This window comes from Diadema antillarum, unplaced genomic scaffold (genome assembly GCF_040938485.1).
Source record: "Diadema antillarum isolate AM-2024a unplaced genomic scaffold, OU_Dant_1.0 seq00000975_RagTag, whole genome shotgun sequence".
Taxonomy (NCBI): Eukaryota; Metazoa; Echinodermata; class Echinoidea; order Diadematoida; family Diadematidae; genus Diadema; species Diadema antillarum.
In genome coordinates, this window is record NW_027271817.1 from 297,527 (window position 1) to 311,609 (window position 14,083).

Here is a 14,083-nt window from a genome sequence, read left to right on the forward strand (position 1 = left end):
AAAACAAAGAGAATGGGTTGGGGCTTGGAGTTGGAGTAATGGGTGGGGCAAGATGAGGAGAATGGGTTGGGGCTGGGAGTTTGGGTAATGGGTGGGGCAAGATGAAGAGAATGGGTTGGGGCTGGGAGTTGGGGTAATGGGTGGGGCAAGATGAGGAGAATGGACTGGGGCTGGGAGTTTGGGTAATGGGTGGGGCAAGATGAAGAGAATGGGTTGGGGTTGGGAGTTGGGGTAATGGGTGGGGCAAGATGAGGAGAATGGACTGGGGCTGGAAGATGGGGTAATGGGTGGGGCAAGATGAGGAGAATGGGATAGGGCTGGGAGTTGGGCTGCTGGATGGGGCAAGATGAGGGGAATGGGTTGGGGCAGGGGGATGACATAATGGGTAGGGTAAGATGAGGAGGATGGGTTGGGACTGGGAGCTGAGAGAATAATCGGTGGGTATTTGACTGATGATGGGGTTCAAAGGAGAAGAGTGGGCAGGAGCATGAAGTAGAGGGGGATGTGATGGGCAGGAGGTTCAGCAGTTTGATGGGGTATGACTCAGATACTGGCAAAGGGGTAAGAAGAGAAGGATTCAACAGGGTGACGAAGAAATGATAGAAAGATACTGTAAACGCAATTGTTTTCACAAGGGTTAATTTTCGCAAATTTCACGAATCACCATTGGGCTGCCAATTTAGCAGCGCACAAAAATGTGAATGGACAGGTATTAGTGCACTTATGATGGACTTGGTGTCAAATCGTGAAAACAACATCTCACAAAAATGTCAGTGACCTCCTCGTTCATGAGAATATCTGTGTGTGAAAATAATAGCTTTTACAATACTCCGAACTGTAAGTGTATCTGTACAGCTTGCTATAGTGTACATAGTGCAATTCATTGCAAGTTATTGTATGTATCAAACCATGAACTGCTCACACATATCACTCATAATCATTTCATTAATGCTTTCAAGCTGTAGTAACACCTATCCCTCTTACTGGCAAATGGAATGGTCTTTTGTAGAGTCTTCATTCTTTGCCTGGCTGCAACGAGTATGAATCCCTATCTCAGACTCTTGCACCAATGGAGCAAGACCTATTAACCTGAAAACCTGGATTCACCCCCAAGAAGCCTACAGGCAGTGATGGCTGGTTAGCTTTGTCACGGAGGCAATGAAAAGACTCACCTACAGGGTCGTTGACGAGATTTCTTTTTGAATGTTTGTTTGTTTGTAATTTTACATGGTGACGTCTTAAAAGATGGGTCCCTGACAGTAACCACTTATAACCTTCCTTTAAAGATAAAAAAGAGTGTGTTTGTGTGTGTGTGTGGGGGGGGGGGGGGAGATGGGGTCTTAGAATCTAGCTGTAAGTCATTTGCACAGACTCTCACTTTTAGAGCCAATTACTTTACAGTTGTTGGCACCAGTGTAACATGTAGTGCAATTTCTGAACACTCTTTGAACAAATGCCCTACCACAGTCCGCCTAAAAGAAAATTAGTGGAGTCATAAGTATTTTATATAATTTTGACAAGAAACTGGAATACTGTCACAAACACATACAATTGTGAATTATTAATTACTAACTGTGTCCAATTTCCTTGAGTGCATGTTTTAAGACTGCTGAAATTGGACATGCAAACTGACCTTTGTACTCTTATGTGACAGACTTCACTTATTATTCCTTCAATGAGTTTGGAATGAGTATACATGAAATTAATGTAGCACAACAACTCCGCCCTCCTTAAACAAATGACAACCAATATAACTCACATAAATTGATAAAGGTTAAATAAGTAATTCTGTTCACTGTATTTTAAAGATTTGAGTATTTCATAGAAGGAATAAGAAATGACATAGACTAAAGGTGACATGCCATTTGCTCCTTTGACAATTCCTCTAGTCTTATTTTCTCAAAGGACTTAGGGTTAGGGTTGTGATGAGGTATTAGGTTTAGGTTGATGTGAAGATTAGGGTTAGGGTTATATTTGTGGTTAGAATTTATGTTTGGCTTAACATGCAAATATCTCATGGGAGCAATTGTCACAGGAGCAAATGTCATGGATCGGGAGTAAGGTGGATGGATGGGTGAAAACTGTATGAAGGAGGGATAGATTGTGGGAGAATGATTTCACTAAAAGGTGTGAAAGTCAGGCACAGTTTCCTAGTTTACCAGACAAGTGTGTTGTGATGAAACATGTCGATCATTCTCTCAGAAATCACATCTCTGGTATTTATCTCTTTGTATACCATACAAAGAACTGTACTGCTGTAAAACTCCACCCATGCTACAGTGATACCCCACCCTGCGTGATATGACAAAAGAGTTCTCACATGCAAACAATTCATGGTCACGTACATCTCTTTTTGTTGATTTGATAGTATAAGATCACCTGCCTACACATTAGAGCAGTGTTGAGTCTGCTTTAGAACAATGAGTCTATCCTAGGGGGGAATATTCTAAAATCAGTGGCATTGTTGATCGGATTTTCGACTGATTATTGTACTTGAAAAAAACCTGAAGGACACGTGGAGACAAAAGATGAGATAATTTTAGCTGAAAACAAGAGAGAGAGAAAAAAAAATGCTGGTTGGAAATCTTCAACATTCATTTTACCTGCATTTATGAACTGAGAGGATTTTACACACAGAGGGTAGTGTTAACCAGTCACATGGTTACTGACTGTGCCTGCTAGTAAATTGTCATGGAAAAAAGAAAAGATATGAAATTTGACCTACATTGAGGTCACTCAATTTAATATGTTTTTTTGTTGTTGTTGTAAAAGATCAAAATTCACTGACTAGTTTAGTTGTTTTATTAAACTAGTGGTGTACATGCATATACGTAGGAGGATATCATAATTGGACGTGTGTACTTGTTATATCATTACATTGACAGCTGTGAATGCATTGATATAGAATAATGTAATAGTGTGGGCAAAGGGAGGAGATTGAGTCCTGATATTTAGAGATAGAACGCCACAGAAAGTATATCTCAGAAACATTTATGAGCATTGTCGAGTATTGACTTGTCCTCAGATGTGACCCTCACAGCTCTTCTTGTATACAATAATATGAAGGTTTTTTTTCAGATAGTGTGCACAACCTAATCTATGTTTATAAAACCGATTGATGTAATTAAAACCAGTTTTGAATTCTACAGAAATAAGAATACTGCAATGCCACACTACTTTAGATTTTTCTATCAAAGTTTGTAATTGAGTAAAATTCAACATGTATTTCAATTCAAAGTTTGCAAGGTTGAGAATACTGTGCCAGAGATAGCTCCTAAAATGTTGAGCTGTTGTTCTGTCCTGACAAAAGTCTAAGAGATTTGGGGCCATTCTGCTCCATTAAAGATCCAAGGCTTTATTGACGTACCACCATGAGTGTGAGATATGTGAACCGCGCCCAAAATGATTCTTTATCTATTGTTAAACTGCCTGAGAATTCATGTTCCAGGCCTGGCGTTCATATGCAGTGTGTTTGTGTGTGTGTTTTTTTTTCCCTTCGTAAGTGTGTCAAGCCTGTGAGAGTAGGGAACGGCAAGCGTCATGCAATGTGAATTTGATGAAGTTGGTGGGTGTAAAAAATATTTTATAGACGCCTCTTCCAGTACCAAGTAAGGACAAAATGTATTGTTTAAGGGAAGAAAAGTAACAAGTTCAGTCATGAGTGACTTTTACTTCATGACAACCAGACAAAATTTGTTTACTTGTTTACTGTGTGCCGTAGGGTGCACAGAATGTTGGGAGTTTGTGGTGAGAAAATCAGCTACCAAATATACGTCATGCATTTGCTCCTGACTTTACTGTTCAGTCAGTACACTACTTTCGACCCTTTTTTATCGAGCAAGTTGCAGGTAACTGTTTAAATAATGGACACTAGGAGAAATCATGAACAGTAGTTCAATTCAATTCAATTCAATTCAATTCAATTCAATTCAACTTTATTTCCACATAATCATTAAAAGGATACAAAGGATACATAAAATGTGATATAATAAACATCGATTGGAATATACAAAGTAAAAGAACAATACACATAAGATACCATTAAATGCTCATCTGAAAGAATGTCACATGCTTTGCCCGTTGTTTGAATTAGTGGAGGAATTAACAAAAATATCTCCAGGGTCAATCCCAAATCGGATAAATTCATAAATTGGCAATGAGCCAGGTGACTGTAGCGATGAATGTAATGCTTTTAATCCTTCAGCTTTTCATAACATTTTCTTGCACAGCAAAGTCATTGGCTTGGTGAAACAAGGTCACTGTCAGTGTCGCATACCATGAAAAAAAAATCACTACAGCAACTTCTCATGAGGTTTGTCTACATACCAAAGCTCTCAGAAATGCTCCCCATGATGTCTCACATCTTTGCCGCTTCAGTCAGTTCATGTTATTGAAATTCTCTTTATTTCAACATATTCTTTGCCATTTGAACGTGGTAGTGGCACAGGATTGTTCATTTGTTTGGTGTTGTGTTTTTTTCCCTTTTTGAGCAAGCTATTGTGGCAAAGAAACTTGACTTCTGATATATTCTCTGTGAACATCATACAAAAGAAAAAATGGGTTTAAAAAAAAAAAAAACTGGATTTCTTTTTTTCCACTCACAGAGATGGGTTGGGCTACCGTTTTTTTATTCACCGTAGTGTACATTAACTAAATTCCAAAGGTAGTAACTCTATTTCCTAACATGTTGTGGATCAAAACACTTCTAACATTTTCAATTTGATCATGTTGCACCATTTTGAGAAAATTTGCTATTTGTGATCAGTATTAATGGACTGTTTGGGTGGTTTGAACACTAATTACCACTGATAAGTCTATCATTCATGCCTTGCTGTTGATTGTGTGTGTGTGTGTGTGTGTGTGTGTGTGTGTGTCTGTGCGTGTGTGTAATTTGCTGCTTTCAGGTGACAGCTTTACCTCCACGTGTGCGTGCTTTGTGGAATAAACTTTTCTGATTGACATAACTTAATATGACATCTGCTAAGACACAGCCATTTTGTCTTTGATTTACAGGCAAGGACAATAGCTGAGACAGGAAAGGCATTTGTGAGAGAAAACCTGACTTCCAATCACATCTACTGCTACTACTTGAAAGTCTTGGAGGTGAGATAATCTCAGTATTCACACATTTTCAATGAAGATATGAAACATTCTGCATTCAAGTAGGTAGGTATTTTCTTATGAAACACTTAGAATTTTAATAGTAACCAATTCCAAATATTCTCAACAGTGAGTAAATTTAAGAAATTTTAGAGAATATGAAGAGATTTATCTAACAAGTGCAGTGTTTCCATATGTTAGCTTTGACATATGCAATGGTGATCCCTCTCCTTTCATTTATTTAGGCTCTATGCTTGCTGAGCTCATACTGTACAATGATATTTCAGTCATGTCAGATTTATTGTAACAACCATCAAAATGTTGCTTATGAAAATTCAAAATCCAATAATTGAAATTTATGTATCTTTATCATTACAGGAAAATTCACATTTGGTTTGTTTGTTTATTTTTTAATCTCTCTCTCTCTCTATATATATATATATACACATTTTTTTTTTCCAAATAAGCAGTTACTATGTACTTTTTTGCAACCCTGTTAAACAACTCATTCAAAATCATGCAGCAAGACATTTGTAAATTTGCACAAAATCAACAATGATTCAAAATTCCTGAACCATTCATTGCAGCAGGCATAAACAGAAATGCATTCAAATAGTTTGATGGTGATATTACCTGACAAGTGGTGGTATGCATGTGGGAGGGTGCTGCTTGTCTACTCAACTACTAAGGGTGGATTTGTATGCACACATTTTTGCAAGTTTAGAACATAAACAAAAAATGGCAGATAGATGAGAAAGAAATAGGGTTGTACTATAGACTATCCCTCCAAGCCAGGACTCTTAACAGTTTGCCATATGTTTCTACCTCATGGAAACTTTTTTGTTTGTTTGTTTGACAAGATGGACTAACCCTTTGACCCTGTTACCAACCTTTCACTCTCTATGAAGGTCTAGAAGATTTTCAGAGCAAAAGATATCAGGGTTCAGGAGCGTACTCATGATTTTGATCTCGTGCTTAGATAATGGCTTTAATCAACAGTTTTTGTGACTCTGATCTGAAAGAATTTCACATTCATGTGCTTATGTTTAAACAATGTTTGTGCTTGTGGTAAGCTGTGACTATTATGTCTATATGGATTTTTCAAGAAATTGACGTGAGCATGGTGTGTTTAGTATCCAGTTAAGATAAGCTAGACAAAACTCAAGACATTGAAGAGATGTCTTCAGTTCTCCAAGAGAGTTCCAGTGGCAGCATGAAAATACCATGTCAGGCTTGCATCGCTGTGTCTTGACAGTGACTGTATGGCATTAATAGTAAAGGCTGACTGTCCTAAAGCTATTCAACCTGGGGTGATGTTCATTATTCTAAAGATGAATTAATGTTAAAGTCAAATAAGGTTCGTTATTCGCAAGGTTTGTTATTCTGAAACGCACTATTTCCTTATACCAAGCTTTTCATTTATCCCAACATTTGTAGCATTATTCCGAAGGTGCGTTATTCCAAATGCTCCCAATTACAAAAATGACATTAAGTTTGTTAAATCCAAAAATGAAGTGAGGTTCGGCACTCCGAGGGTTTGTTAATTTGAAAATGAAAAGAAGCTGCACACTAACAACCCTTACAAACCTTACATTACAATCCTCATTTCATTTTCAAATCAACAAACCTTCAGAATAACAAACTTTTTTTTTATTCATTTTTGGATTAACAAATCTTTGGAGTAACGAATTTATGTAATTTTCAGATTAACAAACCTTATTTCACTTTCAGGATATCAAACCCTCAGAATAATAAACCTTATTTCATTTTCTAATTAATGAACCTTCAGAATAACAAACCTGTGGAATAGATGAATTGTAACCCTAACCTGTCTTGTTTTCAGACAAGTTACTGATGATTTTTCTTTCCTTCTCAAATATAGAGACAGAAGATATTTAGATCTATATTTGATTAGCTTTGTTCAGGATAGGAGGTAGAGATGTGTTATTTTAGAGGTTACCATTGCTCATACATGCCTCTTTTATTGGGTGATAATCCAGGAGTATGCTGCCAGACAAGTTGGAACTCCCAGGGTACATGAAGGCATGGAGCTAGTGGAGCATCCAACTCAGAACAATGAGTGTGACTGCCCGGACTCGAGGGTAAGGACGTACTTCATATTGGCCTTAGATTTGTCTCTAGTTTTATCCTCAGATACCCTACTCAAATGTAATGACGATGGTGATAAATAATTGACATAGCGCTTCATACGGGCATTTCTAAGAGCATTACTACAGAAGAGAAAAGTCAAATTGAAATAAAGAATATGATTACAACCATTGTGATATGTATAGCAAAAGAGAAGAGGAAGAAAATTTATGATTGATTGAATAAGCAAGTTTGAGCACCGATTTACTCTTGTTTAGAATGTTAAGCACTTTGAATGTGAGAGGGGAGTTTGATCTGAAGAAATGGAGCAACCACAGAAAATGCCCTTATCATCGAGTAAAAACGGGTAAAAATGCGAGGACTATCTAATGATAATTGCAAAGTAGAGAAAGAATGGAGAGATTGGGTCTAAAAGAGGAGTGGAGAGAAATAAAGTCTTTGAGATAAAATGAGGCAACATTGTTACATCTTATTTTAAAAACTATGAGGACTTTAATGGTGATATTTTGATGTATGGCGAGCTAATGGAGGGATCAGAGAATTGGCATGATGTGGTCAGATCTGTTTGTCAGATCTTTTTGTAAGGGTCACAAGCCTGGCAGCTGCATTTTCTATTCCTAGTAGTAGTGCAATATTTAAAGCAGGAAGCCAGTGAGAAGGGAATATCTTGTATATACACTACTGTACCTTGCAGAATGTCCTCCATAGAGTTGTCTTGAGAAGACTGCATTGTCACCATACAAAGATATATTGATGTAGGTAGGGGCCCTAAAAGAGTGTACTTAGCTGCGTTTGAAGAGAGAGCATATTGAACCTGGTCCGTAATAAGCCATGATGTTGGTGAAGGGGAAAGTTATCAGCCAGATTTACCAACACTGGTTTATTCATCAGTGTACAGTGGGACCTCATTGCAGTTAAAACTGATAACAATATAATAAAGTGGATCATATTTTACCCATAGAGAGCACTATAGGTAAGAATGTGGCCAGTGTCCATGACTTCTTGCAATAATTTCCTATCTCTCTCCAGCAACATGAGGAGTTATGAAAGTCTTGGACGATGGAATCTGATCGGACAAGGAAGAATCCAATAAGACATGAGGAATTTCCATCACACTCAAAAAGTTCCACCATCTGTTGGGTTGATGCCACCCGCCTCACCCAGTGAAGATGTGCTTTCAACTAGACAGGCCATAGTTTGTATTTAAATGAGCAGTGACATACCTTTTTCACCAGGCTGAATATATGCAACTCTCTTTTGTGCTAGTTATATATTTAGTTGTGATGTATTGTATCAATGTGTAGGAATGCAACATGAAAAATTTGTCTTTCCTTCCTACTGTTTCAAATCCAACATGGATACATACCTGAAATGATAACAATGATAGATTTCATCTGTGGCTGATATCAAGAAAAGCGGGTCATTTTTTTTTTTAAACCTTGGTGCAAGCCCTTGACATGAGGGTTAAAGAAGCAACTCATTGACTCATCATTATCTCCCCATATCTGAGAAGGATTGAGGGGAACAATTTTTGTTGGGACTGAGAGGTGGTGTGTAGCATTTGAAAATAGTTTGATATGTGATTACCAGTAAAGCTTTATCTGTGAGATTTTAGTCACGTCGTGTGCTGTCTCATAGTGTAGGATAGTATTGTCTGTCTCCCTTTTTTCAATTTGATGATGCTGAGAAAATTTTGAATTACAACTCCTACAACTCCTCTTTTCTTTCATTATGAGAGAATAACTTTCCAACTTCAAAAAACAAATAAACAAACAAAACCCAGACAACTCTAGAAGTCTCATTTGTAATGCAACAATAGAAGGAGACAGGAGTATTGACTCACACTATGGTTGGATAGACATCTCGAGGGGGGGGGGGAGGTGAGTAATTGTTTTAGTTAGGATTGGTTGTAATTGTGGAAGAGTGTCTCTAAGAAAGTGTCCTTACTGCATGCATAAAGTCACAGACAGTCCTGTTGTGTCCTCAATGTTTGTCCTTTGTTAAATCACCAAGCAGACGATATGTAGTAACAAAATTACTGTAGACATTGTATCGTGCAAATCTACGCAATGTATCGGTTCATGTGCTTTAGTGAGGTGTTTGTGCATATTTTTTTTTTCTTGGTACAAAACTTGTTAAAGTTTGTATAAATGGAGTATCAGTGTATGAAACAATTTTCAAAGTGCTAAATATGATTGCAATTCAGTGGAGCCATTCAAGTGTACGCTAGAGTGCAGATGACAGAAGCAATGCATTTGTATATTGTTGACAAGTACAAAATATCTTATTTCAGTCACTTGTATGAGTGGTAAATATGTTCCTCTTCGTTATGTATTCAAATTGCATGAATACTCAATCTGTGAAAAAAAGAAAAAAAATGAAATGTTATTGCACTGACAAAGATTGCATATAAGCAATTGAATACCCATAGAGAAATGTTAATAGATCTGGCTATGTTCTGATTATTAAGAAGACTTAATTTTTTTTTTTTCATTCTAAAACAGTTGTTTTCCTCATCAACAGGTTTACGTTATGATTAATATCATTTTTTTTTTCATGTTTACATAGATGTTTAATTTGTGCAAGTTACTGTTATTCAAAATTATTACTATCCCATTGAAAATGTTGTTGATGAATTCCAAAACCTTCCACAGTTTCTTGCCATAACTACTTGTATAATGTATCACCCAGCTGAAGAGATTGCAATCATGGTGGAGATGTAAGTATCACCCAGCTGAAGAGATTGCAATCATGGTGGAGATGTAAGTATCACCCAGCTGAAGAAATTGCAATCATGGTGGAGATGTAAGTATCACCCAGCTGAAGAGATTGCAATCATGGTGGAGATGTAAGTATCACCCAGCTGAAGAGATTGCAATCATGGTGGAGATGTAAGTATCACCCAGCTGAAGAGATTGCAATCATGGTGGAGATGTAAGTATCACCCAGCTGAAGAGATTGCAATCATGGTGGAGATGTAATTCAGGTCACTTTAGCCACTGATGCACATTCTAAATTATTCAGGGGATTTAAACTTCTTTTTTTTTCATTATTTTGATGACATTGTTATGAGATATATGTAAATTATTCTAAAGAGCTGAACACAAGTTAAACAATATCATTATCAAAAATATATATGCATAATTATATCATCACTGGGGTGACAAGTCCTTGTATCTGCAATTTTGGTGAAAATGACTTTTTTGGATTAATGGTCAAATAATGAGTTAAGTAATGTCCTGTCCAAATCCCAACTGTCTTACTCCAAAACTGAAGCCACCGCGGCATGTCAAAGGAAAGGATATCCCATTCGCCACAGTGCTTTGGCCGCCATGTTTTTTGGCTATCCTGAACATTTGACATTTTGTAGATACAAGGTCTGTCGCCCCAGCGACGATATACAACAGAGTCATGAATGAATAATTGTTATATGAGTTTTGGCCTTTCTGCCCTGAATGTGTATCTAAATGAATAGTCATGTGGAGTGGTGACATTAAATTAGTGAAAGTGAATGAACAATGCTTGCTAACATATTGACAGCATTGCATTAATATTGATCTGACAAGGATTGATTATGAACAATTTCTGAGAAAAAAAAAGTTTTGTTGTTTGTCAAATCCTTTTATTGTTATTGGAAGTCTCTCCTAATGTACAACAGTGGTGTTACAAACAGTAGTCTTGAATTACTTTGTGGAGAGGAATATGTTTTGTGCCCAGCAGAATAGTCTCCTTTATTACCTGCACTAAGAGAGGAGGTTATGTGTTCATTACTGTTTGTTTGTTTGTCCATGTGCAAAATAACTCAAAGAGAAGAGAACAGATATGGATAAAACTTAAAGGAAAGGTCAGGAAATGACACAAGGAACAGATGATTAAATTTTGGTAGTGATGTGGTAATTTTTGTGCCTTTTATGAAGGATTTTTGATAATTTGGCTGGTAAGGTCAATGAACTCAGGAGTTCAAGCGGCGCATTTTTTAGGTTTTCGTATGTGCACTAAAGTGTGTGCTCTAGTTTCTGCTAGGGTGAGGCAAGTCGCCCACCTGAAGTTTGATGATGTAGCAAAAGGTTTCTACATCGTATATTGGGAAATCAGGTGACTTTCAGCGTGCATACGTATGCGTGGAAATCACTGTAAATATCAATGGAAGAACAAGATCAGTGGTGGAAATGAGCTTCTTGGCAGATAGAGGTCTGCGCTCTCAGAGTGCTTCTCTTGTTTTATCAGTGGTATGAAGAAAGCTTGAAATGATGCTTCATTTCGCTTCTACTTTGTCAAACACTAATACTGTAATGTCATAACTCCATGTATCTCTGCAGGAAAGGGTACCAGAGCCATGATGTTTTCTGGGTTTTTTTTTTTTTTTTTTTGCTAATTTAATCTATCCTTGATCCTGACTATTTGGGTTAAAAGTCTTTCATGATGATTGGTCCAAGTACACTATTTGAGGTGGTGTATGTGGTCATTATTATAGATTTGATGCAAATTCCCTGCAGGTAAGGTAAATAAAGGTAAATAAAGTTGGCAAAATATATAATTCAGCCATTTCTAAGCTTTGAAAGTTAAGGTTTATATTATTTTTTATAGTAGTTAGGATAGCAACAGTTCATTATCAGATGAAATGACAGGGTGAGGGTCACAGGTCACCAGTTATTGACGGTGGATATTCATGTCCACGTGTAACAGTTAGCAACGACCAACAGCTGGTAAGTGTATAGAAAGTAAAGAAATATAGGCAAAGATATTGTAATGAGAGGAAGGTTATTAAAGGTCTATCTTCCAGATCAAAGGTCTGGATCAGTGAGCTTTATTTTAATGTAACTAATTGCTCAAACTTAAGGAGAAATACAACAATTGTCAGGGAAGGCAGATGAATACTAGACAACTATGCTCTAGTGAAATTTATTTGGTTTTGTAAGATTGATATTTTTCATGTCAAATGGTAACCAAAGACTAAAAAAAGCAAGAAAATTGTGCTAGTAATACTCTTGGATATGGGTGTCTCATAGTTTTATAAGGAGTTTATTGTATGTGTACAAAATAATGTACCAAATACAGTTGTAGTCTTTGAATGAGCATTCACCATATATTGTAGGAGTATATGAATGGCAATAGGTTTTAGACAAGGGTAAATTATATAGATGATGTCTTGTGTTCAATTTTATTTATTGGTTTTCTACATGACTGGAAGTGAAAGGCAACTCTGTCGAGTATGACGTTGATAATTTAACGCTGATAAGTTAAATGCGTCTAATGTCGAAATACTTATATATTTTCACACCTATTTAACACGAAAGCTCTACTCATTGCATATATCATGTTGATGTTCCTGTCTTATGTAATTGTACCCTGTGTTTGGGGCTTAACAACTTGAAAATACATCTTTCTTATCATTGATGGTAGAGACAGTTTCCTCTTTTGTATGTGTGTGCAATTTGTTCTATCAGTCTATGATGTGTCCTTGGTCTCTGGATATTTCATTTATGCTATAATGGTCCTCAATCTGTGTTTGGAGGTGAGTAATACATGTAAATTGAATCCACACCTTGATAAGCATCAGGAAGAGGGCACCATGTAATCAAATTGAATGAGCTAATCTAATCTTAGTTGTATGTGTACTTGAAAGAAGTATTACACTGATCTTTTCTTTCTTCATAAGTGGTAAGATTGACAAAAACACTACATATGCTGTTAAAAAACAGATAGAAAAAATCCTGATTAGCACATCTTTTTTTTTTTATTTGATTTGTGTTTTTTTAAAGAGGGCAGCTTTTTCTTTAAAAGATATGTAGAATAGCTTATTAACTAATCTGACTCCAAGGACAAGTTGGTATGAACAGTCTTCCCCTTTTATGGCAGGGTTAAGATCAAAGTCATAGTACAGTACATAATACCAGGTAGGCAATTCTCGATGCATATTGATGTTTGTGTATCAATTCATTACTCCTCTTCAAACATAGATTTTTGATTTATGGTATCGTGTTTTCCAGTGTTCTGTCGGGTTTGTGATGGATTAACCCTGAAAGAAAAAAAAGAAGAGGTCACTGAAATCTGGCTACATTGTACATTATTCATTCAACACACTCCCATTAGCCAGTCATTTTATACAATCACAGCACCAAATACTTGGTATGTCAAGATTGCCAAGACACAAACAAAACACAAACAAACAAACAAATGGAGAAGACTAGAATCTTATTCCAGTAACCAGCCAAATTACTGGAATTTATTACAATATACATTTTTACATAAAAATTCAGCACTTCAATAAAAAAAAAGAACACACACACACAAAACACAAGCATTTGTGTGTGTGTAAAAAATACTTGAATTACAGCATGCTGTGATTTTTTTTTTATACATATATGTGATCTGTTTGTTATTCTTGTCGTGTAATGCTCTGTTATCTTGCCAGTGGAGGAAGATTTTCTGTATTTTTTAAATCAGACAATAAATGATTGAATTGAATTGAATTGAATGCTAAACCATAAAACAAATGTCTTTGAATTAGAGAAAAAGGAATTGCATCATTATACAGGAAGCATATTGTGAAGCCTGACTACTACAGAATGGCATATCAAACATACAGAGCTGCCAATTAGTACGTTTTTAACATATAAATACTTTTTTGGAGTAAAATACGTCCGTACATTTTTCTGTGCGAAAATCAATTTTTTGAAAATTCCGAGTATGGTTATGCAAACATGACTAGACTGGCTGTGAGAACGAGCGCATGCATGGTTGTGCCGTTGTGTTGTGTGCAATTCCTATGCATAGAGATCGTATGCAGCGTGCGCGAGTACACTACAGACATGCACTATAGGATTGCTTACAGTGAAGTGCTTCTCCCAAATCACCCGACATTGCTACTTTC

At 36.6% G+C, this 14,083-nt stretch overlaps 1 protein-coding gene across 1 annotated transcript in view; it reads left to right on the plus strand.

Annotated features, from left to right (window-relative positions):
* The window catches only part of LOC139742051 (protein O-glucosyltransferase 2-like), a 43,419-nt gene extending 35,109 nt beyond the window's left edge, over nucleotides 1-8,310 (plus strand). The window contains exons 8-10 of the mRNA XM_071652610.1: nucleotides 5,014-5,103; nucleotides 7,101-7,202; nucleotides 8,239-8,310. Of these exons, the coding sequence (XP_071508711.1) occupies nucleotides 5,014-5,103; nucleotides 7,101-7,202; nucleotides 8,239-8,256 (210 nt within the window). The 3' untranslated portion in view covers nucleotides 8,257-8,310. The remainder of the gene's footprint in view (nucleotides 1-5,013; nucleotides 5,104-7,100; nucleotides 7,203-8,238) is intronic.
* The last annotated feature ends 5,773 nt before the right edge of the window (nucleotides 8,311-14,083 follow it).